Genomic DNA, 26,661 nt, shown 5'->3' on the forward strand with positions numbered 1-26,661 from the left:
CAGGAAATGGAGTGTTAAAATGCACTTTTGCACATTCAAGGTCCAATCCAGTATCACATCAAAGTGTATAATGTACTCACTTGTCCACCACAGGCTACAAAGTCAGTGTCAAGGATCTCCTTATCAAGATGTAAAAAAACACATTGTTGTCCAACCTCAACAGAGAAAGGATGACTGATTGAATAACAGCAAGAAATGTCAAATTTTTACATTACATAGGCAACCCCTGAAAGGGTAAATTTTACCCCAATTTTATGATCTTTTTCTAAATCCAACAATTTAGTGATGTCACCATCCCATAACCAAGGACCACGCTAAAAGTCATATAGTATCCCACAGAGCTCAAGCCTATCCTCGTGGATTAAAGTTATAGCTTTCATTTCTCCACCACCTCTCTTATTGCTAAATCAAATGTTGACTTTTCTTGCTGTTTTTATAATAACTCATACATCACCAGTTCTCACTGGTGAGTTCACTTTTCACACCACAAAGTGAACATACTTCAATAGACTGAAAGGCCTGCAAGATCATTTCCCCCATCACATTGTAACAAGCTTAAAATCAGATTGCAGGTTTCAGAAAACCTTCTGTCACTGTTAATAGTCAAATAAATACCAAATTTTACACACAGTTGATGAAATGATGTTTTTTTTTTGTCAGATTTGAAAGGTTATTGTACATAGAGAAAGGCTATTGACTTTTTTGCACTGGACTAAATAAGATGGCGACAGGTGGTTAGCTTAATTACACAGCATACAAGTAGAACACAGAAGGAACATCAGGCCTAGATCTGTTCAAACTTTACAAAAAAAAAAAAAAAAACTGACAGCAGATTTGAAATGAACTATTTTTCATATGGTTCAAAGGGATTATCTTTGGTGAGCCCCCAGTCTTTCTCCTGAACTACGCTAGTAACATTAGGCTGTAGCTTCATATTCAACAGACAGAAATATGCATGGCATTAATCCATTGGCATTCCTCAAGTATTCTTTTAGAGAAAATCAATATGTTTCTGAGAAATTAAATAAGTTACATAAATGGGTAATCATAGACTTTTGCACAAAATAGAGAACGGTGACATCCTTGCGGCTTCCCTCAGTTGGTGAAATGCACAGAGTTGGTATATTGGTACAATTTACTTGAAGCACTGTTAAAATGAAACAAAAGCATTATAAGATTAAGGTAGTTGAGAGTGTCTCTTTTTAATCTGTGTGAATGTCTCGTGTGTTACCTGTCTGATATTACTCCACCGTGATACTATGGCAAGGAGTGCAGTGGCGCACACGACCACCACTCCTGCTATGATGGGCATCAGCGGGAAATTCAGGGTCCTTTCTACAGATAAGGAGGAAGATGATCAGCCCCCGTCAGTGACATCCCTCTGCATCATCATTTGGTGTGCAGATCATTCACAAGCAATACAGTATCATGTAAAATGAGCAAACACTGAGACGCTGTCTCAGAAGCAATCAGTAAGAGATGATTATGTGAACTCACCTGTCACTAGCACATCAAAAGTGTTGCCGCGCTCTCCATACATGGGAGACACCGATATACATCTATACGTGGCTTCATGCAAGTGCTTGTTCACACTGTTGACTTGAAGCCGGCTTGTAACGCCGTCATTGGTCACAGTGAAGCCACCCTCTAATAGATCCACCGTGCTTCCATTTAGTGTCCATGACATAGATGAGATCGGTGGATTGGCCCGCATGTCACACTCCAGGACCAGCGCCGACTCCAACTCCACTTTGATCTCCTCTGACTCTGAGAGCGCCGGGGCATCTGGGCAAGATCAGAAAAGGTATTAATGTCATCAAAGCTGATCTTTTTTTTTTTTTTTTTCAACTCTGGTAAATGCAGGTATCTCTCAGCTTTGAAAGAATATATATATATATACAGTTTTATTAACAGGATTTTTTTAGATGGACTTACACAGGGCCGGCCCAAGCCTTTATGGGGCCTTAAGCAGAATTTAATTTGGGGCCCCCCTACCATCACCTCAGCTCCAGATGCCTCATTATTCCATAGGCTACACTGTTATGTGTGTAACGGACCCACAATCATTAGCATTATTTGTAATCCTCTTAAATTATACAGGTGTCTTTCTTGTTTTTAACCTTAAAGGGATAGCAAACTCATAAATATGGTTTAATTAACTTCTACATAAAGAGTGATGTTTAAGTATGGCTCATTAATTTAACTATTTGAAAGTAACATCAGCAGGCTGGAGACTGCATTTATAGTAAACACGTTAAATAGTTGAATTTCTTTCAGATGTGCAATGGTGTGCAAAATGTTCAAAATATAAATACAAAATAGAATCAAATGACATTCACATTATCTTACAGAAAAATAAAGTTGTAATCAAAATTAAATTCAAAATTGCTCTCGGGGCCCCCTGGTGGCGTGGGGGCCCTAAGCGACCGCACAGTTGGCATATGCCTTGGGCCGGCTCTGGACTTACATGTGACATTCAGGGTAACGGATGCTTTATCCGAGTCATTTGTGTGCCGATGGCAAGTGAAAATTGCATCGTTATCTTCAGTGAGGACAGGTGTGACACACACACTGCTGTGACCCTTCTTGTTGTCATCATTCAGTTGGACCACTGCGCCATTCCTCAGCCACACCAGTTCTTCATCAGCTGGAATGTCACCGTCAACCGCACATTTCAGAGATACAGTCTTCTGAGCGTCCACTTGAATAATACCCCCACTATTGATATCTGGGGTGGACTGGATATTGATGCCTTGGTAGGACAGAGAAGAGAGATGTTGAAATTGTCAGGGATTGACTGAACAATGGGGGACAAAGATGTCACAAAAAGATGGAGGGAACAGGTACTTTATATTTTGAATAATGCGACTTAAAGAGGTGACCAGAAAAGCTTACCTAATGTCTGCTTTGCTTCGCACAGGAGCAAAAGAAAAAGAGCGCTTCTGAACATCAACATTGTATTAGCCTTCCTTGGATAAAACTGAAAATAAAGGATGGGTCATCACAAAGAACACCCATTTTATCTCAATTCCCAGAACAAAAGTACTTTTTGAAAGAACAAAAAAAAAAAGAAAAAGAAAAATGTGTGTGTCGTTCCTGTGGTCTAATGGTTAAACCTGCTGGCCTTTATTTTTGGAGTTTGCTAATCTTTCCTGTGCATGTGTGGGGTTTCTCCAGTTGCTCTAGTCTGCTCTCACATTCCAAAAAACATTCCTGTTAACAGTTTATAATAATTGTTGATACTACATAGCCATGTACTACATGGCTTGCAACCTATCCAGGATGGCTTCCTATCCCACTTGGCCCTGAACAGGATAAAACAGGGAAAGAAAATGGATGGATGGAAGAAAAAATGCTAGGCCGTTCATCCAGATATTATCTATGACAGGGTGCCATTTTTTTCAATTCCAGTAAAAACAAAACAAAAACAAAACAGAAGACAGTATTCCCCTGCTGTAAATACGCTATACAATCACAGATAACCTTTCAGGAACTGACAAAATGTTTAATTCAATCTCTATAATGTGCAAAAAATATCATCAATTTGATGTATTCACTAGTTTTCTTAACCAAAAGTTTAAGAAAAAAACTCTACTCTGTAGCCAGGAAAGGATGTTTAAGAAAGGGAACCAATTTATTGTGACATTATTTTCTCACCAAAATTTGTCCTCTGAAAGAGTGAATTTTTAAGGACGCAGAATCATCCTCTTTCACAAAGAATGCCCCATTTAACGAGCTCTTTTATCTCAATGAGATTTTCTTTGCTAAATAAAGTAAATCTATGCTATAAATATAATTTAAGGAATAGAAATATGGTGACTACCCCTTTCCTTCTTTCAATAGAGGATGGTGTCAGTGCTCTCCGAGTTCATTCCATTGAAATAGATGAACACTATAACTCTTATTATAAACTTTGTGGTAGATCAGCTGAGGAAGAGGCCCTTACCTGTCAGTGAGTGTCTTCTTATTTCTTATCTATGTTTCCCCGTCTGAGTTCACAGTGTGGGAGTATGAGGATGTGAAGGGTTCTGTGAATCCTCAGCAGCTCTTATATGATCCTCAGGACTCTTTTAGAGGCTTTCTTACTGGCTTTGTCATAATTTTATTTACCTGTTCCTGTCAACACTCTTTCAAACCTCCCGACCCACGACTTTTTCTCTATTTTTTATTGTTGCACTCGTATGATGTGCAAACTTTTTATAGGCAATAGTCGTTACAGCGGCACTAAAATTTGCTGGGTGTGGATGTGAAGATGTGACTGCACATTTTACAAGATTTTTAATAGCTTTCAATTGTCCTTGTAAGAATCATTTTAAGGTTGTTTTGAAAGGCTGTGATTAAATGTAATTTTTAAAATGCATTTGACGATACATGTCTGCATATTTGTTGATGAATCAAGTCACGATAGAAGTCAACAACTAGTCTAAATGGGGAGATAAAAGCTATTCAATAAGATGGAAAAAAACCGTTATTCTTATCTATAAAATCTCATTCTTGTGTCATATAATGTCCTCATAACTGACCAGTAAAGTTTGGAAAATTATTTCCTGAACTCTTTTCTTGTTTTTCGTATTATTCAAACGACATTAACATTTGACAGCATCCATACCATTAAAATATGTATGTAATGTATTTAGATGAGTGTATACTTTATATAAAAAAAGAATACAGGCTTGATCAATGAAAAAGCTAATGCTTTATACCTTGATGCGGTTTGCTGAGCACAGATTAGGCCTCTCAAAGGGCAAATAGTTGCTATATACATGATATAGCAGAAGTCATCTACGTCTGAGCTTGGCTATAAAGGTGCTGGTTCAACATGTCAACATACCTAGCTATGGATATAATCATTATTCTGTAATAAAGTAATTACTACTAATTACTAGTTCATAGATATATTTATCAATAGCAACTTCATTATTTCAGACATAAAAGGGTGAAAAAGATGTACAAATTAACTTGACAATTTTTCAGGAAAGCAAATACTACAACATTGTAGTGTTAATTTTGCTTCATAGGAATATGATGCAGGTAGATTTAAACTCAAATAGAATTAGTTCTTAATACAAAAAAAAACTATTATAAAAGCCCCCATGGTAAACAAAGCAAAAGCTAAAGCTAATTTACTCTCTTTTACTCTTTGCCAACATTTAAAAATTCTGATGCTATGAGTGTGTTATCAATGTCACTGATGTTCCATTTTTTTTTAACAGAGCAGCACTACAATTTAATTAATTAATGGTTATTTCTATGTTTTATGGAATGATTTTATTGGGTTTCTTCTGATTTTATGTAGCTGTAAAGCACTTTGAATGGCCTTGTGTACGAATTATGCTCTACAAATAAACTTGCCTTGCCTTGCCTTACAATAAGCATAGTGCACTAACAGTGGTTTTTCAGAAATTTTGTCTATGCAATGATTTATACCACAGACTTGTGTTTGTAATGCAGTGCTGCCTTTTTTTCTCTGTCTACAGCTTTTCAAGTCTGACATTGCCTTCCTTCTAATGAAGGGGTCTTCAACGTTTTTCAGGCCAGGGACCCCCAAACTGATGGAGAGTTGGAACATGTGCAAGGTACAGGGTGGCCGTGCCACTGCCATTTATAAACAAACATCTTGCATACAACACTGAGCTATTCAAATAATCCACAGATTTCAACTTTAAACATGTAGATGGGACAATGAATCCTCAAACCATCTGTGGATGGCACACGTTTGCACACAATTTGTGAGAAAAAACTGTTTGAAAAAAATAAAATAAAAAAATAAAAAATAAAAAATAAAAAAAGTTAAAAATCGTCTAATCAACCAAAGATTTCGCGACCCCCCTGCAGTACTTCCGCGGACCCCCTGTTGAAGACCTCTGTTCTAATGGTTTTACATGGAGGAGGGCATTTGTTTCCTCCCTAACCATAGAAACCAACAAATCTGGCTGAATAAAATCTAAATCTAACTCTACTCACCAACATACCAGTTTTGCCAGGATTTTTGGAGTGGGACCGAGCAATGTAAAATCAACTGAGCTTAGGCAGACTCGTCAGAGTGCTGACTGGTTATGGAAAAACAGTGCTCTCCTCCATATGTACTCTTCAGAACACTCAACACAGTCAGTCCCGCTCAGGGTTCTGATCGACTTATCGTTAGTGCTCCTGTGTTGCTCAGTTGAACAAAATTTTTCCAAATGAGAAAACGAGTTTACATGTAACATACCAGATTAATCAATCAATTTATCGAAACTGATCAGAAAATATAGACCCAGGCAAATAAAATCACAAATTACTTTGCAGTAAGTAACACACAGACCAGTGTTGCAGAGTGGTTGAGCCCATTATGATATTTGCCTATGAAAAGACTCAGTTTGCAGTTTACATGCTTCACTCTTTTCTTATGTAACTGACCAGATGCCGTCTAAATTTATTAACTGATGATCCAGTAAGTGGATTGTTTGCAATACCCCTCATTTGAGTCTATAATTTCCTTGTCCATACCTTTTTGAAATGAACATGTGTTGGAATCAAACTCAAAATGGTTAATCATGTACTCTCACTTTCAATATTTAACTTGTTGGCTTTGTACTATTTTTTAGTTAAATACAGTTGAGCTTTTTTTGTATGAGAGCACATGTGCATGTTTCCATGCCTCCCTCTCCTCCCCATAGGGGGAAGCATTGACCATCTGAGGAAAAAGTTTCTCCTGTTGGAAGAAGTTAATAAAATGTAAGAATGATATGTTGAATACACAGTAAGCATCACTGAATATGTTTGTTGTTTACTTATATTACAGTAGGCAGCAGACATGTCACATATAGTAAATTTGCTGTTACCACCTTATATCAGAGTTTCTCTCCCAACCAGACCAAAAACTTACTAAGAGCCTGTAGCAGCTAACCCTGTCTTCAGTCTTTGACATCTTCAGAACAACTCTTGTGATTCCGGCTTAACTTATATACTACCATCTATATTGGTAATGGCTCCAGTGAACGTCAGTCTTCCCTGCCCATATATTACTTTAACACATTATAAGCTCTGAATATGACAGGTTGCTCCCTCTGTTCAAGAAATCATTATGTGTTTGGTTTAATCAAAGGGCAAAGGTTGGCTACAACTGCAACAGGAACAGTAGTGAAAGAAGAATGTCCTCCCTATGTCATATTGCACAATTCTAACCTGCTCACACACACACTCTTATTCCTTAGCCACAAACCTGCAGCTATGGCCTCCTCACCTGATTTAAAGGGTCACCTGCCTCCTATGCTTGTTAACTGCAACAATTATCAACTGTTCACTTCCACACTCAGTGGGGTTACATGGCACTGAAAGAATCGGATTAATGGCTAAATTACAATAAGACAGAGTTATTAAGTTCATGTACACACCTTAGTTTGACTAAAAATTGGACCGGATCGGATTACTCGCAGTCGGATTAAGACCCCAACATAAATAACTCGGTTGAAAGTCACACAAAACGTGCTTGTAGACGCTGAAGCACGTGGTGAATTGGACTTTGCTCAAGATTTTTTCCCGGGGTCGTGACCCGGAAGTCAAAGGAGACGATATTACTTGAATGCCTGAGTTTGTTGTTGTTGTTGTTGGTGGTGAAGAGGTCAACCGGAAGTGGCTCTATTAGCAATAGTTGAAATGGGTACAGCGCCACCTATCGTACCGGGGTATGACATGCTTTGTGCCAATGATTCCATTTACTCACCGCCATATATTCTTGGATAATTGCCCTTGCTCAAATAAGGAGCATTATCCAAAAGCTATAATCTAATTAATCTCATCATGCAGACCAACTGACTGTGTTTTCAGAGTAACTTACTGTAAGTTTCAGTGATTAAATCAACCCAGTCACTCTGACTAGGTTATTTATTAATAATTTAGGTGGTTTTGCCTGTAAAACTTTCGGGAATAAATGTTTAAGTTGCCAAGCTGTGTCAGGAAAAATGGATAAAGGCAGTTTTGTGTGCCCACGTGATTATGTTTGTATGTGTAGACATGACACGTGAAGGGCGAACTCTGGGAAAAAAATAGCGGTCAAAGTACACTGAGTTTCAGATAAGATCAGTGGTTTATACATGTACACACACACAGACATCAGTGGATTCAATTATTCGAAGCCCAGACTTTGTGCCATCAGAGCTCCTTGTATGCATGGTGCAAACAAGCATTCCTTATCAGATTACTACTGAGCCCTGAGAGACCATTAACACAAACCCAGAAACCAAGAAAACTACTTACTCACTCGTGCTGTACACTGGCCAAACACTCAAACACCATCTATCCCTCCGACAATAACCTTGCTCTGACTTGACTGCTCTGTCACTGCTGGGTCACCACAGTTTCTTGTAACCCTCCCTGTGTGCCTGTTCTTTGGGCATCAGCCCCCATTGCTGAATAGCAACTATGTTGAATCCGCTCCGCTCCCACACACTGCGCTTGCGGTCTGCAGTCTGTTACAGTGTAAACGAGCGATGAAAGACGTCGCTGGTGTTGCAGGTGAGGATTCGTCAGTGTTTATGATGCATATCAGGCGAGATAGACATTGAATGAAAACTTATTTCACAGAAGGGTTGCTGCTCGTTCACTCTTGCCCGTCGTTTCATAGCCTGGCAATGTTTGAAAACTTTGTCAGGGCAAGGGCTGTTTGTAGCCAGGCTACGGCTCCTAATGCGCTCTTGCTTGGTCGAGGTTTGTCTGAGATTTGTTGGTGTGTCAAGGGCTGTGCAATAACCGAAATCGTGTCTTGTACTAAAATGCGGATTTTGAAATACGAATAGGGCCTACTCTAAAGTTTGTCCCAACCCAGGATGTTTCCGACGGCCTAAACAAGACCGCGCAGATGGCTTTTAACTTTTAATATGGGGACAATATCGCGTCAATACGCATCATCTAATACAATGCCAATTATTTATCATGAAACCTCAATTCGGAAATAATGGGCCTAGCTTGTACCCAGCACTTTTCAAACCTTACTTAGGTTTATGGTAATTGTCCCCAGCACTTCTGAAATCAAACTGACGCCCATGGGAATGAGAGTGTGCTACAGTACATATGTAATCAACCCGACTTCCCCACACAGTCCAGGGGATTAATCCAGGGCTTTTTCTACTGTGTCGGCTTTTTTTTCACTCTCTCTTTTATTCATACTGTGAGTTTCCCCCTCCTCCAAACATTATACAATCAATAACTTTAAAGAAGCACATGTGTTATATTTCTGAACCCAGATAGGCTGATTGCCCTTCTTACCCTTACTCCCTCCCATTTTCCCTCCCTCTGTTGTTTCGTAGCTTTTCTTCCTCTCTCCCTCCTGTCTTCTCTTTTTGTGTTTTAATGGAGAAGTTGGGTTCTCTGGAACCTGCACACCCCTTGCCGGGTGAAGGGCCTGTTGCAGGGCCTGTTGCGGGGCCCGTTGCAGGGGTTCCTGTTGACAAGGTGGCAGGGCCTGTGGGGGATGAGGGGGCAACCATGGCCAGCTCTAAGCTCTTTTGGTGTGCATGTGTGAAACGTTGGTTACCACCAGCCTACAGGGAAGAACTCTACCACGTCTTACGTCTCACAGGACCACTGGTGAGTAGGGGAAAGCTTAAGTGTTGGTCAAAGGAGCTGTTTGTTATTCAGCACTGTAACTGGAGTACATGCACATTCATCACTTTATTCTTTGGTGCAAAGAAGAGTTAAATCTGCAGTGTATAATCCAATCTAATAGTGCAATCACTTGTGAAATATTCATTGTGTGCAATAAGTGAAAAAATTAGGTCTATTCTTACCGTATATGAACATATCAGTCTGTGCCTGATGATTTCACAACACTGCTTTAGTTTGCCGAGTACTGATAAGCTGTCTGAAGGAATAACTTGCTGTGTCAGTAATGGGCTGTCTGCAAAGTAAAATCTATGTTTGTTTCTACAGCTGCTGTCTCGGATTCTTAACTTTCTCATGCCGTTTGTAACCACCATATTCTGTGGTCACATTGGCAATGCAGAACTGGCTGGATATGCACTTGCCTCAGCGGTATGATCTATGGTCCTATGCATATTAAGTATAACATACCCTGCATGTGTCTGTGTATGTGACATGTGACAGCTGAGACATGGAGGAGGGAGGGATGGGGGGGTTGCCTTATTGGTTATCTGTACTGCAGATTGCAGGTCTACTGTCTTGGGAATAAGGAAACCAAATTCTTTTTTTTTGTGCTGAGGGACATACATTGTGCATTTTTCATGTCACCCAGCATGACTTTTAAAGCTTGGTCTTCAGCAAGAGGTTTGTTTTGTGTTTCCAGAATAATTTCCTTCTTGTGCTGAGGGGATAAAACTCGGCATCCTTAGATTTTTACATTTAGAGTGTCAATTTTCATGCAAACTGTGCTGTTTTCCTAATCCTAGCCAGGTAGTTTTTATGCCTAAACCTAACCAACTACTTTTTAATGCCTCAACCTAACCAGGTACTTATTGATTATAAGAGTAACGCTAAGTAAAAATTTGATTTATGATGTTGATTAGTTAATCTAAAAGGTAGAATTTTATCAATGCAATCATCTTCATCAATCAAGTTGTCAGGGAGTTTGAATTAATGCTATGATAAAACATCCAGTTAATTATTATTATTATTATTATTATTAATTAACTAACTATCAACCAAGAAAGACACAACATAAATAGACAACATAAAATGCAAATCAATGAAGGGTATAACTCTTGAGTTAGCATAAACTGTTTCTGACATGTGGTAGTAGTGTGGTGAACAGGAAAATGCATGTAAGTTTGAATTCTAAGATTAAGTGACCTGATTAAAAAGAGGAAGATGAAGTGTATTTATGAATAAAACATACAATCAATTTATCAAATTCTTGAATCAGCCTCAGTCACTGTCTTCGGCTGGATTGGGTTCTTCCTAGGTTCTGCTTGTTCCGTGTCTGTAGCAGTCCTTTTGGACCACACTACTCTGTTCCAGGATGTTGCAGGGGTTGATGATGACTCTGTCAAGACACAGTTCTTAATGGGATTGTTTGTTAGCCTTGGGCCGTGGCCACCCGACACAAAAATAAACACTTTCTCTTATGAGGTAATGAGCACATATAAAACTAAGATAAACTAACTGAGGTTACACTGGAAAAGGTTGATTAGTGGGGTAAAAAAAAGCAGCCACTAATTCTATAGACTTTCTTAAAGGAGAACTGCGCTATTTTCAACATTAAGCCTCTTTTATGAGTCGTTTGCAATGTTTTAGAACCCCCCTCACCGCTTTTTTGATGTTTCCTGCTGTCTCCGGTATTTGCCTAATTTTGATTCATCTCAACCTGCTTCAGAATGGCAAGTCATGCGCATGTCTAGAAAGGTCCGTAAAAGCACAATAAACGTCCGTTTTCAAAAAAAATCAACTCACCGGAGCGTTTACTGGTGTGCACTGGTAATCCATATCAAATTTCGTTGCGAAAAGTTGCTTCTGTCGTGTTTTATTTGGCAGCTCGTTCATGCTCACACTATTTTCTTAGCGGTGGCGGAGTAATATCAAAGAACATCCAGTACAAAATGTCAAATAAAACACGACAGAGGCAACTTTTCGCAACAAAATTTGATATGGATTACCAGTGCACACCAGTAACCGCTCCGGTGAGTTGATTATTTTGAAAACGAACATTTATTGTGCTTTTACGGACCTTTCTAGACATGCACATGACTTGCCATTCTGAAGCAGGTTGAGAAGAATCAAAATTAGGCAAATACCGGAGACAGCAGTAAACATCAAAAAAGCGGTGAGGGGGGTTCTAAAACATTGCAGACGACTCAGAAAAGAGGCTTAATGTTGAAAATACCGCAGTTCCCCTTTAAAGGGATAGTTCGCCTCTTTTGACATGAAGCTGTATGACATCCCATATTAGCAATATCATTTATGAACATTTTCTTACCCCCTGCTGCGTCCTGTGAGCCGAGTTCCGGCCTCGTTTTGGTGTTGATGAAGGTAGTCCGGCTAGTTGGCTGGGGTCGCAAAAATAAAGCGTCTTGCTTCTCAAAACAATATGCGTTCAAAAGAGTAATACATTTGCATCACAAAATCGTTATCCAGAAAAAGTCAGACCTCACAATTGCTTGGTGCTATTTCTCTCTACCTTCGTATCACTACGGGCTGTGTAAACTGTGCAGACCGAAGTGCAGACCGAGCAGTCCCCTGCTTCCGAGCAGTAAACGCCGCGACAGGTGCGGCTATCGGCAGGTAGCTGTACGCATTGATATGAAGGGATAGAAAATAGCGCCAAGCGATTGTGAGGTCTGACTTTTTCCCGGAGAACGATTTTGTGATGCAAATGTATTACTCTTTTGAACGCATATTGTTTTGAGAAGCAAGACGCTTTATTTTCGGGACCTGGCCAACTAGCCGGACTACTTTCGTCAACGCCAAAACGAGGCTGGAACTCGGCTCACAGGACGCAGCAGGGGGTAAGAAAATGTTCACAAATGATATTGCTAATATGGGATGTCATACAGCTTCATGTCAAAAGAGGCGAACTGTCCCTTTAAGGGGGACAAGAGAAAGCAAAAATGAAGATGAGGTCGAGGTTCAGATGGTGTGAGTCCAACCCAAAGATAGTACACAGGTCCAGACACCATGTGCATAAGACAAGACAAAGAGAAAAATTTGCCTCTTGTTTTTATCTGACTGGAACCTCCATTGAGACACGCCTGGATAGTATCAGATAACGAGCACTCTTTTTCTCTGTGAGAAGAGCTGAGATAAACCTTAAGATGTGAATTAAGTAGTTACTGTTGGACTTTCATGCTCGAAAACTCATGCATTCTTTCAATTTAAAGTTATCTCTATGAGTATATAATGGAAACAATTTAAACAGCATCAATCCGAAAAAGACTTTAAACAAAAGACTAAACCTTCTATGTGTGCATAGAATATATATATACACTGACCCTCCCAAAAGAAAGTCAGGCCTCTAATTTTTCATTGGACCATCTTTAGCTTTGCATCTTTACAGCAGCATTCGCTATGGCATCGTTTCGATAAGCTTCTGCAATGTCACAACATTTATTTCCTTACAGAGTTGCGTCAATTTTTTGCCAAGATCTTGTAGTGATGATGGGAGAGTCGTACTGTCATGCAAAGTCTTCTCCAGCACGTCCCAAAGATTTTCAATGGGGTTCAGGGCGGGCCAATCCATGTGTGAAAACAATGTCTCAAGCTCCCTGAACCACTCTTTCACAGTTTGAGCCCAATGAATCCAGACATTGCCATCTTGGAATATGCCCGTGCCATCAGGGAAGAAAAAAATCCACTGATGGAATAACCTGGTCATTCATAGTCAGGTGGTCAGCTGACCTCATTCTGTGAGCACATAACGTTGCTGAACCTAGACCTGACCAACTGCAGAACCCCAGATCATAGCACTGCCCCCACAGGCTTGCACAGTAGGCACTATACACTTCATTTGCCTCTCTTCTTACCCTGATGCACCCATCACTTTAAAAAATGGGGTAAATCTGGACTCATCAGACCACATGACCTTCTTCCATTGAGTCCAAGAGTCCAATCTCAATGCTCCCTAGCAAATTGAAGCTTTTTTTTCTGATTATCCTCACTAATAAGTGGTTTTCTTAAGGCTACACAGCTGTTTAGTCCCAATCCCTTGAGTTCCCTTCACATTGTGCATGTGGAAATGCTCCAGTAAACTTTCACTATTAATCATAGCCGGGAGTTACTGTTGTTTTTTTACAATATGATTTGACCAAAGTGATCGCTGATCACGATCATTCAAGATTTCTTTTTCCATGCAGTAATTATCCAATGGGAGGCTCTCTTTTGGATGGGCACATGTGTCTACATAAAATAGAAAATATAATAAACTCATTGGACATCCTTTATGCATAAAAATGGACATAAACCGAAAAAACATGAAAAAATACTGTAACTATATAAATCAGTGAATATAAATGGACAGAAAAAAGTCTAAAAAGTCTTATTACCGTCGTCATTACTTCTAAGTGTAAATCAATCAGAAAATTGATAACGCAATGATACAACATCTGTGCAATATAAATTTTTAAGTATGGCAGCAATCCACTCTCTTTTCCTGTCAGTTAATTTGGTACACAACATAATTCAGATTATACAAGGTCATAAATGGATATTTAAATTGAACAAACAGTCCAGCTTTTAAGTATACATAGATTCATGGCTAACGTATTAGCAAACAGTTGTGCTACATGTCCAAGTGTTCTGAGCAAAGATGCTGAACCCCATAATGCTTTTGTATGTATGTAAGTGTATGAATGATAGATAACACTCTCATTGTATGGAATTAGAAGCGATTGGTTCAATGTACCTTGGACATTCAAAGACCTTAAGCAGCCCACAGGCCATTTAATTGTAGAAGCTAGATCATGATAAAATTGGACATGGACAAAATTAATCAAAATGTACATGAATACAAAATATTTTAATTACAGCCTTTCATAACTGAGGTCTCACTCGCAACTGTTCCCCCTTACCTTTCAGACCATTAATGTGACCACACTTCCAACAGGCTATGGCCTTGTTATAGCTTGTGACACACTCATTTCTCAGGTGAGCAAACTACATGTTTTATGCATTACTTTTCTTGTGAGGTTAAAAAAAAAAGTTTGAAACAATCAGATTTTCTCACATTTGGTTTACAGACGTTTGGCAGTAAGAACATGAAGCGAGTGGGAGTAATACTACAAAGAAGTTCACTGATCCTGGTGCTGTTTTGTCTGCCTTGTTGGGGTCTTCTAGTAAACGCTCAAAACTTACTGCTTCTCTTGCACCAAGACGAAGAGGTGGCCAGGTAAATCCATGGACTGATACTCTGTCTTCAAATTAATTTGAAGACAAACTGTGGTTTAGGATTTTTAAAAACGGCAGTTCTTTATCTTTAGTGCCATGTCTATAATTCTTATCAGCAGTACTGACATTACTGTCTCTATTATCTTGATTGAAATCTTTTAATGATTGGCTTTTTCATGTAAATTTACCAAGGCCTTAAAGCTACGATATGACCCCAACAGATTTCCAACACGTTAACACACTGTGTTTTATGGTGGCACTTTTGTTTATCAAAGTATGAGGAACACAGGCAATTAGGCTAAGGTTTAATGTGAACATATGTTTTGATCCTGTGTACTCACAGGAACATGTCTACACATCTTTCTGTATGTTCAACCTAAAGAAATTGACTTAATTTTCCTACTTTTCAGAATTGCCCAGCTCTATCTGATGGTGTTTCTACCTGCTGTTCCAGTGAGTGAATGAACTGAAAACTCTGAATGCAACACAAAGCACATTGGTAGATTACATTTCGAAGCAGTATAGCAATCAAAGAAAACCGCACAGGAAGCTGCATCGCTGCAATAATGGGCATCTAGCAGCTGTAGATATGCAGACATCTTTCCTGGTATCATACAGAAATGTTAAAATGATTCCGAGATTCAAAAGGAAGACAAGCACTCTACTTCTGTTCTGTCAGTCATGATATGCTTACTCCAATTACCCCTCAATTTGACTTGAGATAATCGAGTTAAAATGTCTGTCAGCTGCAATGATAGTAATCATCAAATAACAGCTCCATGTTAACCCAGTTCTTATTCTGCATATTAACTATATATAAGCAGCGTAGTTTCAATATACACCGAGAAATGTGTGTCAAATCAGCAGAATTTTTCTCATCAGATCAAAGATTTGCTTCAAAAATCCACGCTTGTCTGCCAGCTTTATTCGATTCTTAATCTGCTTTGTCTTTCCCTGTTACAGGCCTTGTTCCTGCACCACCTGCTGGTCACCTACCTACAAAACCAGGTAAATCCAGCAGGAGAAGCTTTAACACTTCTGCTGTGATAAATGACAGTTTGATGTGCTCAATTCTACAAATCAAAATCAGGAAAAGGTGTCACTCGATGGTCAACAAAAGCCATCAGAAGTGTAAAATGCATTCATATTAGGATGTCATGCTTAACCGTGATCTCACACACTTGAGCAGAACTTCATTCTGTTCATCTTGATGATTTTGATATCAATCAGATGCTTTTAATTGGTGGTGTCACTGATGGGGGTAGAGGATCATTCTTTCAGACATTTATGTTCCTTTCAGGATGATGTAGTATAACTTTGATGAAATTTTTCTCTGGTTTTACTGTTAGGCCAAAATTTCCGCACGTATTTCCATATTCCTGTTATTGTTAAAGCAAAACTAACAATACGCCCTCATGGCTCTTATGCTGAGATCAGACTAAAGGCCTATAAGCTTGATATGAAATTCACAGAGGCAGTCTTACATCGCTTGAATTGCTTCTACACTAGTCAGGAAAGTCCAGGCAATATCAGAAATATCTAATATTTAAGTCTTAACCTTGTTGCTTACGATATCAGCGCAACTAAGCTAAGCAGTTTCCGCATAACTGTGAACAATATAACTTTAAAACTATATGGTTAGCTGGCATGTGTTGACAAAAATCTAAATGAACATTTCCTGTCCAGTGCGTGAATAGACAGTCCGACTTGACTGCATCTCTGAAACCATTTTTTTGAACCAGACCTGTTTAACCTCTTGCCTGTGTGTTTTCTTTTTCCTGTATTGTGGGGCCATAAAGTTTGTGTTAATTTCCTGTAATTCGTCTCCAACTTGTTTACACAATTCTACCACATGAAATCCACGTGCAGTGCTCTGTGATCGCCACTTCTAGCGCAGTAATTTTAGGAATATCTTGTAGTGTGATACATTATTGGTGATTATCATCAGTGACTGCTGAGTTCTTCTCAAATTAATTGATTTTATTTATTTATTTAGTCATTTATTAATATTATTATTATCATTATTATTAGTTAGTAGTAGTATTTTTATCACAATTGGTATTATTATTGTTGTTGTTCATCATTGTAAATTTTAATAATTTTTTGAGCTACTTGACTAATTTGAATTTCCTCCATTGGGGGATGAATAAAGTATTTTTCTATTCTTCTATTCTATTCTATTCTTCTCAATCTAGCACAATCTAGTGGATTTCTAACTTTTACCTACATTTCTCTTAGGGAAACATTAATAGACCATGCTGTAACTCAGAGATTGTACATAATTGTACGATTTTAATTCTGTTTGACTGTTACCTTTACAGAGTGGTTCACTAATTTTGGATTTCATGTCCTATTTATCTTTCAGGGGATCATTATGCCTCAGATGTACACGGCTGCCGTGGCAAACATTTTCAACCTGGGGGTCAACTATGTCTTAATCTCTGTCCTCAAGTTGGGTGTCATGTAAGTGTGTCAAGCAGCCTGTTTAAATTTTGGTTGGACTTTGTATTGCTTGATATGTTATCGGGCGTCACTGACAGATAAAAATATATAAGTAAAACACCTATAGCATTAGAGGAAGAGAAAATCTCTTTTTCAATACTGAACACTGCTCAATCATTCAAAGAAGAGAGGGCTATAGGCTAAAATCTAAGAGTTTGGAAAGAGAACCAAGTCAGAAGACTCTTTATGCATTCAGTCTCATAATCTGTCTCTGTGGAGTGATTTGTTTTTGTTTAAACCGAGTCAGCAGTGCACTGGAGTTTATTATTTTTTGGCTCATTCAGAGAGGGAGGCAGCATAGGGCAGAGAAAGAAGAAAGAACCATGACAGGAGTTGATCTTGTTCCAGCTGGCCAAACATTTGATTAATCAGGCAGTCGACCAATCAGGCCTCTCTGCTTGGGGTCCTGTGGCTTCCACCCCTCCTGTCCTATATCAAGCAGGGACCCCTGCTAATTGTGAAGACCTATTCTACTGTACGAATTCCATTCTCCTCAAACCACATTGTAACTTTAACTGTCTGGATCTTCACCATTTCTTTGTGTGATCCTTCCAAAAGTATCTGCATAGATAAATAAGTGTAATCACAGTTTTTGACTGTTTTTGATGTCCAACACATAAAGAAGTGGTATTGCTTTGTTATGTGTGTTTTCAGGGGATCAGCAATCGCTCAGAGTCTCTCTCAGATTGCCACCTGCCTGCTGTTGCTTGCTTACATCCGGTGGAAGAAGCTCCATAAGCAGACATGGGGAGGTGAGGTCTACACAAAAAAGGGGAATTTAAATAGAGCCCAGCTTCACAAGAAAACATGTAACAGGTATGCTTGTCCACATGTCCAAAATGTTGGATTGCCTTAACAAGGACACAAAAAATAGTGAGATGGGTGCATTTTAATTTACATGTTGTAAAGGGAAGCATTCAGGCATCATGTTGCAAACTTGTAATCATGCATTCATTAATATTTAATCTGACATCTAACTTATATGAACAATCTATATATTGTTTTACGCTTAATCCTAACCAGCCACAACTGACAGCAAAGTAGAAAAGTCAAAAGTCTTTGGACAATGTTGGGTGAACTTGGTTCTACTGCATGACTGTCAAAAGTGTCCTTTTTATATACATTTTAAAAGTTCTACTTGAATAAAATCTCTTTTCTTAGGTTTCCACTTTAACAGGAAGCTGTATGCATGTAACGATGTAACGAAGCAGACAATATTGTTATTCAATTTTCTTTTATTATTATCATTTTTTCTTTTTGAGTGAAACTGCAATGTTTCGCACTGCGGACTTACATATCAATCATACAATCTAGCATGAAACTGCTTTGTCGAATACTAAGAGACCAAACCCACAGTTTTAGATATTCATACGGGTCAAATGAATCTCTGAAATCGCTGCATGTGAGTAGTTCTGTCTTGAGACATTGGTTTTATTGAGTATGACTCTGTCTGGGACTCTGTGCAGGCTGGTCCACTGACTGTCTGCAGGACTGGGGCTCTTACATGAAGCTGGCTATTCCCAGTTTTTTCATGGTCTGCTTTGAATGGTGGGTCTGGGAAGTTGGCGGCTTCCTTTCAGGTTAGTATTGTTTGCAACACACAGTCATGCTTCCATCAGTCTTTGAACTTAAATTTGAATATTTAAGCCCATATCCTACTGTGTCGGTTGTTTTTAAAGAAATACACAAAACCTCCAATCTTTAATAAAGTTAGCTGCAGACTGTTTGTTTTGTGAAAGTGATTTGTTTAGTTAACATTTAGTTTTGCAGCTACAATACTCAGCTATTGTGGGGTGTTGCTGCCCATTCTACAGCCCTGAACATATGATTTCACGCAACAAACAACACACACACAAAACAGATTTGGGTATAGTGAAATACTTATGAATCATAAACTATGCCTCTCCACAACAGAATGGCTCAGACAGTCTGATGTTTTAAGTCCCTATTCAAGATCCACTTCTTTGCACTTTTAAACACAGTTGAGCATTTATTTCAAATGTTTCCGCTTTTTATCTTTTCACTGTATTTTTAATGGACAGCACTAAATGTGCTGTATAAATCAAATTGACCTTGACCTATAAAAAACTGGACTGCACTTTGCACAGTTCCAGTAAAAGTTTTTGTCATACAAGTTGTCATTTACATGTAATTTCCTTTTGTGTGAAAATCTTGGGCAGGTATTTCTGATAGCAAGATGTGACAGGCTCTGGCTCTTTTTCATTTATAAAGGTCTTGACTGCAACTTTCTTATTATTTTCTTATATAATCATTAGCGGATGCCTTAAAGTGGTTCGCTCTTGCTCAAAGTCCAATCTGCAATCACTAAACTTAGGAAAATGGCTTTTCGATTTTATGCTGCACACGACTGGAATACTTTACGACACACTGAAACGTAGCACACTGGTACCTGTTGTTTCATTTCAAATGACTGTAACATGCAGAGCATGCAGTTAACGAGTCCTTAATATTGGAATAAGTGGAACACATAAACGAATGTCTTCATTTGAAGGAGAAAAAGACTTTTCTGCAAGTTGGATATATTAAATGAAAAAGTTGAGATAAAAATTCAAACCATCTGACCTCTTTATTATTTTTTTCCCTGTACATGTGGTGTTCCCTGACTGTGAGTGCTCACTCTTTCTCAATGTGACTTTAATGCACCAGAATCTGATGATGTTCTAATATCGTATCATGATATCATATCAGGTGTGCTGGGAGAGGTGGATCTTGCTGCCCAGCATGTGTTGGCGGAAATAGGAACCATCATGTACATGGTATGGATCATCAGTACTATTATACAATTTTTTTATCAAGGGTTTTTCAAAGTGTGAGGCGAGCCTCTCAAGAGGGGTTTCACACAGTTTCAGGGGAGGCTCAGTGAATGGAAGTGAGGAAATATTATATCAGTTATCGAAAGATTAAATATTTGTGTTGTGGTTGAAGAGATCAGATTCATTAGGGGAATTTTTCAAAGTCGAAAACTAATGAAATATCATTTTCGATGTACACAAAGCCTCAATATGTTAAACAGTAATATGTGACTACCTGACTCAGACTGAATCGAAGTGAAGATTTGATTCAATCGTGGTTTTCATTTGCTTGTCAACTTTTTACAAATTGATATTTCATAAGCACCATCTCACAGAATTAAATCGTTGAACTGAATTGGAAATAAATGGATTATAATTAACTTAAATTCAACTTAGATTTAGTTGTAAATTGGTGCTATATGAATTAACTGCATTATATTGGCTCCCTTGCTGAGTGTGTATTAGATGTAACAACATCTGAATTTTCCTGCACAGTTATCACAGCCGAAAGCATCCACAATATTAGTGTTTAAATATCCCTAGAATGCTTGAAAAAAATATTGCTATCAGTGTAATTCATTTTTTTTATACTCTTTTTTTTCTTTTTAAGTCAATTTAGAAACACTCAAAATAAAAGGGAAGGAACTTCAGAATTGCACAGAAAGCAGCCTGTTTTCCTATTGTTTTGGTTTTCTTAGCTGAGATTAAATAAGGATATTATGTTATGTGCACTATCGACATGATATTGACATTTCATTCTTCTAACATCATCAATAATGGTATATCACAACATCCCTCGTGTGTATGGTATTAAACAAACACACAGTAATTATTACAGTATCATTATCATCCACAAATTTAGCTTAAGAGAAAAGGTGGAATATGATGTATTTTGTTTCTTCTCTTTTCTACATACTTCGGTGAAGTTTACAGTCTCAGACTCTGAAAACTGCAGCTCTCGATAGAGGATTAGCTCAAACTGTAACTGACACAAATAATAAGAATATGTTTGTTACAGTTTCCTTTAGGTGTCCACGTAGCTGCCTGTGTGCGTGTTGGGAATGCTCTGGGAGCTGGCGACACAGCTAGAGCCATTGTAACCTGCAAAGTGAGCCTTGTACTGTCAGGTACGAAGATACATTTCCACTTGTGAATACAACTGTACAAAGCTGACATGACACAGACCTTTACCAGTGAAAATCGCTTTTTATTTTTCGTGTCTATAAATACAGCACGAGCAGGAAGCTCTGATGTAGTTGTACTCTAGTTGGTTGTGGTAATTCACCTCTGGGAAAGGACAGAAAATTCATTATCTAACTTGAGACCATGGGATTTGGTTTGATTGTGTAAACTGTGACATGCATAGAAAAAAAAAAAAACCTGTATTGTTAAGATGTGTTGGACTTGTGCACCTTGTCAGGTATTATGTCCAATGTGTCCAATTTCCCTGCTGCAGGAGTGCTTGCTGTGTTCCAGGGTGTCGGCATCGCTGGCTGTAAGTCAGTCGTTGGCTACATATTTACCCCTGATGTGTGAGTTTCAGACCAACACATATTCATTCCTGTACTGTGTAAAGGCAACTCGGTATTGATTATCTTATTCTGTCCTCTGCAGTAAAATTGTGACGATTGTCTCGGACAACCTGACAGTCTACATATTTCTACAATTCGTTGATGGACTTCAGGTATGTTACAGTCCTTGTCTTTTCTTGAACCGAGTGCATGTGTTAAAAAGTACCCACAGTTTGTTTGCTTGCTTTCATGAATCACCGCCTTTGCTATTTTGTTTCAGTGTGTCTGCACAGGGATTCTTGTAGGATGTGGTTTGCAGAAAATTGCTGCCGTGTCCAACCTGGTTAATTACTACTTCATCGGACTACCAGTAGGAATAGCTCTGATGTTTCTTGCCGAGCTGAGAATATTAGGTAATCTTTTCATCACACTGATGCCAAGAGAGTATCCGAAGCTTCCATTTTTAGTTCCACAAAACTATTCACTGCAAATGTTTTTTTTCCTCAGTTGTCTATTTTCTACAAATTAGAAAGATTTCGGTGAAGTATTTTGGAAGAACTTACACTTATTTTACCAAGTGGTTGTGTTCGCCCTTCAGTCAGCAGTCAAGGCCCATTACCTACAGCAGAGTAAACTGTACTGTAAGGACACTTCTCATCTCACCAGATGCAATGAAATGTGTCTCATCTCATTTGAATGCTGGACTTGATATAAAGCGAACTAAACTCAGCACACTAACGCTTGCAGGCAGCCACACTAAAATTAAAGTGTCACCTTTGGGTAACTGCCCCTTGACTTAAATCAATACTTCATGTCGCATCAATCATTAACAGGTCAAAGTGTTTGTTAACTCATTAGCTGTAAGAGATAATGCAACTGTAACATTTGGTTCAATTGTTGCTGGGCAATGAATACGTTTTGGAGAGTTTACATGTAAACCTCGAGTCTGGCCATGTTAAATTTGTGGGGGATTTCATGCTTTTTTTTCAGATGAATTCAAACTATAACAGTAGTATAAAAAAAGTTTTAACAAAGGTTTAAAAGTTACTAAAGACAGGGATTTAGATATTTTTTCTATTGTATTCTGAACCTGGTGCCCCTTTGCAACTTAACCACGGGCACCGTAAGATTGTGCTGCACTTATGCAAAGTAAAGTTAAGTAAAGCAGAGATGAGCAGCAGGATAAAGGTGTCATACAGTACACGCACACTTCTTTTATTGAAGGAAATTTTGCAGCCTCCACCACAGAAACCTGTGTATTGTTTTTTAATGATGTGTTGGACACAGTCTTGTACACTTGTAAACAGACTTTGATGGGTAGAATTGGTGGAATTTCCCTTTAAAAATGTATGAAATTTGGTATTTGTTTAGCAGCACATATAAATAGCACTAATAGAATCTACCTAATATATTTCATAAGTCCCTTGTAACCCAGTAATTAACCCCAAATCATATTGACGTTTAGTTACTGTATAATTAAAGTAAACAGGCATGTGTCTAAAAAGTCAACTTCAAGCTATTTAATATTTACTTCATGGCAACATTAACCTCGTGGGACATAGTGATTGAGTTTTTCTTTAGCATGGTTCAGCAGCTTTCAGGCAAACAAGCATCTTTAATTATCATAAATTCAGTTTTTTCTTTTTTAAGAAAAATGAGTGACTCATTTTAGTTTCTTTCAGTGACACCACGGACCGAAGTTTTGCCTTCATAATGAATTTGGATTTTCAAGTAGTGGGAACCAAAAAAAAAGAAAAATAGCTGGAAATTAAATTGTGTTTTTAAATTAGGGGTCATTAGCAAAGCCCACAAACCCACTGGATTTAGCTGCAACAGCTATTTAATTTTCTTCCCTCCAGTCCACAGTTTACCCCCTGCTATAGTGGAGCTCCTTGGCTGTTCACTCAAAGTGTTCATGTTCTGAACATTTCATGCGACTGTGCATGCACACAAATCTCTCAATGTACATCAGTCCTCTGACCGTGAGAGAGGTGCGCATTCTTGCCTCTATTAATGCTTTTTCTTTGATGACTCACAGAAATTTGGGACAAGCATCCAAATCAATAAAACACTTTCTTGCTTTAATTTTGTTTTTGATGGTAATGGCCGACTAAACATCTTCCCCATGTATCATAAGAGCATATGTTGGAGTCTGTGTCAGTGTCCGATTGAAAGAAATGCTTGTGGTGATGCTCTTAGCACATCTTTGTCCTTAGATGTGGCTGCAACATGGCTCAATAGAGGCCAGTCTTGAAATTCTAATTGATATACAAGTTACCCACAGTGATAAAATGTATTCACTTCGGTAATCCACTTACTCCTCATCATGTGCTATCATCACATGAAACGTAAGCTCAGCCTCAACTGCAACTTTGACTGTATATCTTTGTACTTTAGTATAAGCATCGTCTCTGATGATCGGAGTTATTACTGCTGCTATGTGTCAAGTAAATACAAATACACTGTGACTAATGAGTGTGTCTGAATTTGCGTCCTTTTTTAGGATTGTGGCTGGGTCTCTTAATTTGTGTTTCCATCCAAGCGGGTTTCTTCCTTATTCTGATCTTTAAACTCAACTGGAAAAAAGTCACACTCAAGGTGAGAGACTCATCTTTCCTCATAGGCATACATGTTCCTCAAACCTTTCGAGATGTGTTGCTGCCATCAAATTCAAGATGAACTCGTATTGTTCGTGAAATAGTAAAATGTCCTGCTGTGTTTTCTATGTTCTTTAATTAATTGAATACTGTTTACGAGGTTTGCAAATAATTGTATCATGTATGGTGGTATTCATGCATCCCGCTTCGACATGTTTTTAGGCTCAAGTGCGAGCTGGGACGACAGTAGTGGCATCAAAACGTCCTGCTAGTATATTGTTGAATGAAGCAGTGCTGCCAGATATCAGTGACTGCCCAGAGATGGTAAGTGCAGCTTGTAGTTTTACATCATGTTATCTTGGAGAGTTATTGTGCTCACCTTATGGTATCGAGGCTACTCACACATTCATCAACAAATTTATCTTTGCATCCTGAAGGTCCAGTTAAACAGCGAAACAGCTCAGAAAACAGATGGCTACAGCCCTGTCAACACCCAGGATCGGGAGCCAAAGGTGGCTCACCAGGCCGAGGGAAACAACGCTACCAAAGAAAGGACTGAGAGCGATGTTGAGCAGAGCAAAAATAATTCCAGTGTCAAGCAGCAAGGGAAGTTTTCCGTCTCTCAACTGATCATGCGTCGGGGACTCACCTTGTTGGTTTCAGTTTTTATTTTGACCATAGGTATTGCATTCCACATTGCCTTCCCGCCACCAGAGCCCAGCGCTCAGAGTAGGACCAACTTTACCCAAAGCTGGACCAATTACTCCACTCCTACACCACTGGCTTCACTAATCCCAACGCCAACCTTCTGAGCTTTATTTGACCTGGGAATGGAAACACCTTGTTGCTGCTTACAGTTCTCACAAACAGACATTTATTTCAAGAGCAGGGAACATTTAATTCTTTGTAAACAGTCTCTCGTGGGTTGACTGGTCAGCGATGTCTACGGGAAATGTTTCAGTGGTGCGCTGCTGAGTAAATCCACAGAAAGCTGGAAGCAATGTCAAATGGCCCTGACACTGAGAGAAAGAAAAATGTCTTATTGTAAAATCATGTTTTGACCCGTCCAGTCTGAGATGCTTCGCTCAGACAACAGGATTTATTACAAATTCACCACCGGTTAAGAACATGTGTTTTTCTACTGATAGCTTTTGATTTTTCAACCTACTCTTGATTTGATTTATATATGGTACTGGGAAATATACAGAATCTCCTTTCTCACTGACCTTCAGTCGTTTTCTTGTTTTAATATTAAAAGATTGAATGTAAATATCTATATTAAGCTTATGTAATATTTCGATGTAGACATATACATAAGTAAAACACAGAGTGACAGCACAAATAGCTGATACTTTATGGTTACTTTATATTCCTGTGTCATTGACATACTGCCCTTGCGTGACTCTGGACAGATTTGATAAATAAATATTTTATAATAATTCAATGTACTTCCGTGTATCTTAATCAATAAGACTTGCATTTGAAGTATCAAATAAGCAAAGAAGCTAACAACAGGGAAAGATTTGTGATCAGTGACTGAGGTGTTGCTATTGTCCCATCACCCAACAGCAGCCACGCTGTAGCAGAAAATGCAGCTTGATCCAATAGAAACGATGGAAAAAAAGACCTTTATGAAACATTCACATGAGAAATTGTTGTCAAACATATGGCACACATATTTGTTTGTTTGTTTGTGTGTTTGTTCTCTGCTTGTCTGCTTACAGGTGCTGCTGGTGCTTCTAAGGCTGGATTCCCCACAAAAGCCGTGGATTGTCTTCAGTTTTGTTTTTACAGGTGTAGCAGCTGGTTGTCTGATTTTTCATTGTTTTTTATGTTTGTCTCTTCATGTTTCTGTTCCTTTTTTTCCCCTTCTTCGCTCTCCCTCTCTCTCTGTCCCCCGGTCCGGTTCGGCACTATCACACTATCACATCATGTTAAATATGTAACAAAAATAAATAAATAAAAAAGAGGAGTTGATGGGGGGGCTTTACATTCATAAAGCTTCCCTTGGCATAGCAAATGTGTTTAGCATAAACGGTATTTAGATTACAATTCTGCTGCCATAATGCTGGACAGGACAAGGGGTAGAAAAATAAAATAAAAATAAAAACATATGGCACACACTATACACACATTGTGTAAGCAAAATTGCTCAAACAACTGTTAAACTCAGGTACGTTATTGCACTGCTCGGTGACAACCAAAAAGTTAATGTGAGATTCCTTTAGCTGCTACAGCACATCCTAACTCGTAGTCACTGAATACTGAGAGAAAATCTTTACACAGTCACTTGGTAATGATGCCACAGCATGTTACTGATTGCAGTCTCTGGAGGTAAGCAAGCCAGGATTGCAGTCCCTGTGAGGAGCCTGTGGCAATGTCTCTGCTGATGAGCGTGATGTTTCCACACATGAATCCAACCTGATT

At 38.6% G+C, this 26,661-nt stretch overlaps 2 protein-coding genes across 2 annotated transcripts; one reads left to right on the top strand and one right to left on the bottom strand.

The window, feature by feature from the left end:
* Positions 1 to 1,135: 1,135 nt before the first annotated feature.
* Positions 1,136 to 9,467, bottom strand: tmigd1 (transmembrane and immunoglobulin domain containing 1). Its single transcript, XM_075487367.1, has 5 exons — positions 9,356 to 9,467; positions 2,468 to 2,752; positions 1,498 to 1,785; positions 1,232 to 1,335; positions 1,136 to 1,147 (listed from the first exon to the last, which is right to left on the bottom strand). The coding sequence occupies exons 1-5, from the start codon at positions 9,465 to 9,467 to the stop codon at positions 1,136 to 1,138; spliced, it is 801 nt and encodes a 266-aa protein (XP_075343482.1).
* Positions 9,338 to 25,673, top strand: slc47a1 (solute carrier family 47 member 1). Its single transcript, XM_075487120.1, has 17 exons — positions 9,338 to 9,567; positions 9,910 to 10,011; positions 14,503 to 14,571; positions 14,664 to 14,812; positions 15,222 to 15,264; positions 15,775 to 15,819; positions 17,177 to 17,274; positions 17,968 to 18,065; positions 18,780 to 18,893; positions 20,023 to 20,090; positions 21,145 to 21,253; positions 21,583 to 21,658; positions 21,741 to 21,810; positions 21,918 to 22,050; positions 24,141 to 24,235; positions 24,457 to 24,558; positions 24,672 to 25,673. The coding sequence occupies exons 1-17, from the start codon at positions 9,466 to 9,468 to the stop codon at positions 25,044 to 25,046; spliced, it is 1,848 nt and encodes a 615-aa protein (XP_075343235.1). The 5' UTR covers positions 9,338 to 9,465; the 3' UTR covers positions 25,047 to 25,673.
* Positions 25,674 to 26,661: the final 988 nt, after the last annotated feature.

The sequence above is a fragment of the Odontesthes bonariensis genome, chromosome 16, assembly GCF_027942865.1.
Source record: "Odontesthes bonariensis isolate fOdoBon6 chromosome 16, fOdoBon6.hap1, whole genome shotgun sequence".
Taxonomy (NCBI): domain Eukaryota; kingdom Metazoa; phylum Chordata; class Actinopteri; order Atheriniformes; family Atherinopsidae; genus Odontesthes; species Odontesthes bonariensis.

Coding starts and splice junctions, on each gene's coding strand:
- tmigd1 (XM_075487367.1), bottom strand. CDS start 9,467: ATGGTTGCCCCCTCATCCCCCACAGGCCCTGCCACCTTGTCAACAGGA. Junction 1,786..2,467: donor CGTTACCCTGAATGTCACAT/GTAAGTCCAGAG, acceptor GATCTTGCCCAG/ATGCCCCGGCGCTCTCAGAG. Junction 1,336..1,497: donor TTTTGATGTGCTAGTGACAG/GTGAGTTCACAT, acceptor CCTTATCTGTAG/AAAGGACCCTGAATTTCCCG.
- slc47a1 (XM_075487120.1), top strand. CDS start 9,466: ATGGCCAGCTCTAAGCTCTTTTGGTGTGCATGTGTGAAACGTTGGTTA. Junction 15,820..17,176: donor TCACCTACCTACAAAACCAG/GTAAATCCAGCA, acceptor TTTATCTTTCAG/GGGATCATTATGCCTCAGAT. Junction 21,811..21,917: donor AATTCGTTGATGGACTTCAG/GTATGTTACAGT, acceptor ATTTTGTTTCAG/TGTGTCTGCACAGGGATTCT.